This window comes from Colossoma macropomum, unplaced genomic scaffold (assembly GCF_904425465.1).
Source record: "Colossoma macropomum unplaced genomic scaffold, Colossoma_macropomum, whole genome shotgun sequence".
Lineage (NCBI taxonomy): Eukaryota > Metazoa > Chordata > Actinopteri > Characiformes > Serrasalmidae > Colossoma > Colossoma macropomum.
The window spans coordinates 30,702,396-30,704,895 of record NW_023494794.1 but is presented as its reverse complement, the minus strand read 5'-3'; the positions used below and the strand labels follow the sequence as shown (position 1 = coordinate 30,704,895).

Below are 2,500 nucleotides of genomic sequence, written 5' to 3'. Positions count from 1 at the left end.
AGTGCAGATGAGTCTGTACAGAGTCAGTGACGTCACTGTTGACCCTGTTTGAGTCTCTTTTTATTAATCAGTGAGGCTGTGAAGTTAAAGTTTTAAATAAAATAATAAAAACAAACAAAACATTCAGTATCAAATGTTCAGAATATGTTGTAAATAAAAATGAGTTAAATAAAGAGTTAATTCAAACTTATTGTTTCAAAAAGATTGCTACTCATTTTCACCCCTTCTGATATTAATTTACTGCTCGTTTTTCCAGTTTTTGCTTTAATTTATTTCTATTTGCTGAAAGACCGTAAATATTTCTTTTCCTGCTGTGGTTTATTTGGACACGTTCTCGTCCTCATCACACCTGACTGTCTGATTATACACACACACAAATCTGTATTCGCCTGTTTGTTATTAAACTGTGCTGGTCTGGTTGCTCCATCTGACTGACCGGTTGTGCCGCCTGCCTTTTTAGACTAATTTCAAATTAAACAGGATCTGCTTAGACACCCACATAAACCTTTGTCCTTCAGCTTGAGTTTATACTTTAAATATTATTATAATAATTTCACCTTTTCATGGTTCTCCTGAGGTCAGAACACCTGACATGGTAAACTGAGCCGTTCTAACCACGACTCACACATCACACTTTTACTGAATCTGTGACCTCGGCTCCATGAAGCCAGTACCCTGGCCCCTCTTTTAAAAAACCATGTCAAAATAAAAGTATTCGGTTCACCTATAATAAGTTTACAAAAACATCTGTAAGTGTAAGTAAATGTAATATTTTATGTTGGGGTGTTTCTAATGTCACAGCTGGCTGACAGAAAAAATAAAACTAAATTTGAAATATAAAAATTTTATGGGAAACATGTTTATTTTCAAGATGATACTTATGTGATACTTTGTGTGTGTGTGTCTTGTATTATGCATGCTGTGTGGTTGTGTGTTGCAGGTGTGTAGAGAACAGCAGTGTGCTCGTCTGCAGTTCTCGGTTCTAGACTGGAATAAGCCCTCTCTGGAGTTCTATCTCTCCAAAGGAGCTCAGGATCTGACGGATAAGGAGGGCTGGCATTTCCTGCGCTTTGATGGAGAAGCTTTAGAGAAGCTCGCTCAGGAGGCCCCATAAACACAAACATGGGCAGTTAGCATCACTACAGGCTAGCTCATCTGCTGCCATGCTAGCACTGTTGAGGCTCCTCCTCTGAGATCCACTCTTTTAAAAAGTATTTTAAATTTTGTAGATGAACAGCTGGAGTGTGAATGTTTCCTTGCGGATGAAAATGGGATGAATCGTGTTTGTGTTTTGCTGTTAGATCACTGTGTGAGTCCTGTAGCTGCAGTGTTTCTGTAGCGCAGTGGTCTCTTTAGCGCGGTGGTCTCTAAGCTGCTCCTGTGGTTCTTCCTCCTCTAACACCTCACTGACTCTCAGTCAGGGGGCATTAATGAGCTGATCAGATGATCAGGTGAGCTGAGCAGCAGGACCAGCTTCAGGAGACACTGCTGTAGTTCATTTCCGTAAAGGGTAAACGATGCGATTTGACACATTTTGTGAGAAATACAGTCATCATGTTGTTATATTAGTTAATGTAAAGCGTGTGGCCGTTTTGTCTATATTTGTGTTCATCTGTTAAAATGATTACACTAATTAAAGTTATTAAACTGACTGAACTGACTGTGTTCTGAAGATGTGAGCTGGGTGCAGTACCGCTCCACAGCCGCAGGAGGCGCTGAGCTGGGTGCAGTGCCGCTCCACAGCCGCAGGTGGCGCTGAGCTGGGTGCAGTGCCGCTCCACAGCCGCAGGTGGCGCTGAGCCGGGTGCAGTGCTGCTCCATAGCCGCAGGAGTCGCTGAGCTGGGTGCAGTGCCGCTCCACAGCCGCAGGTGGCGCTGAGCCGGGTGCAGTGCTGCTCCATAGCCGCAGGAGTCGCTGAGCCGGGTGCAGTGCCGCTCCACAGCCGCAGGTGGCGCTGCAGCTTTTCCAGGCTGAATGTTTCAGCTGCGGCGGAAGTCACAGCTGCAGTGTTCAAACTGAATTTTCACAAATATTAATAATATTTCAGATTATTAATAAAGTTAATGGCGGCGGAGGCGAACGGAACGGAGCTGCGGACGGAGGTAAGAGGAGCTGCGGCCCGAGAGCAGCGACGGAAATACGTGGCAGAGTGGAGCTGCTATTAGCTTAGCTTCGGGACAGCAGCTCAGAACAAGTGTTAATAATAATATCATCATTATTATTATCGTTATTATCATTATTATTATCGTTATTATCATTATTATTATCGTTATTACAGCCTGTGGTGGAGCTCATTATAGTAAAAGCGGGTTAAGCCTCTCTTCTCTGTTAGCAGCTAAAGCTACAGTCTTCATAGAAACGGTTCTTCAAGAGTTCCTTAGTAAAGGAAATGGTTCTCTTTAGAACCATGAGTTTAATATAGAACGATTTCATGCTTAAATGGTTGTTCAGATTGATGGAGAACGTGTTCTAGCTGTATGGTTCTGTATAACACCAGAA

At 42.9% G+C, this 2,500-nt stretch overlaps 2 protein-coding genes across 3 annotated transcripts in view; both read left to right on the top strand.

Moving 5' to 3' along the window:
* The window catches only part of sat2b (spermidine/spermine N1-acetyltransferase family member 2b), a 19,461-nt gene extending 17,809 nt beyond the window's left edge, over positions 1-1,652 (top strand). For both annotated transcript variants that reach the window (XM_036580861.1, XM_036580860.1), the window contains exon 6: positions 941-1,652. In XM_036580861.1, the coding sequence (XP_036436754.1) occupies positions 941-1,114 (174 nt within the window). In that variant the 3' untranslated portion in view covers positions 1,115-1,652. The remainder of the gene's footprint in view (positions 1-940) is intronic.
* A 270-nt stretch (positions 1,653-1,922) lies between these two features.
* The window catches only part of naa38 (N-alpha-acetyltransferase 38, NatC auxiliary subunit), a 4,761-nt gene continuing 4,183 nt past the window's right edge, over positions 1,923-2,500 (top strand). The window contains exon 1 of the mRNA XM_036580869.1: positions 1,923-2,103. Within this exon, the coding sequence (XP_036436762.1) occupies positions 2,065-2,103 (39 nt within the window). The 5' untranslated portion in view covers positions 1,923-2,064. The remainder of the gene's footprint in view (positions 2,104-2,500) is intronic.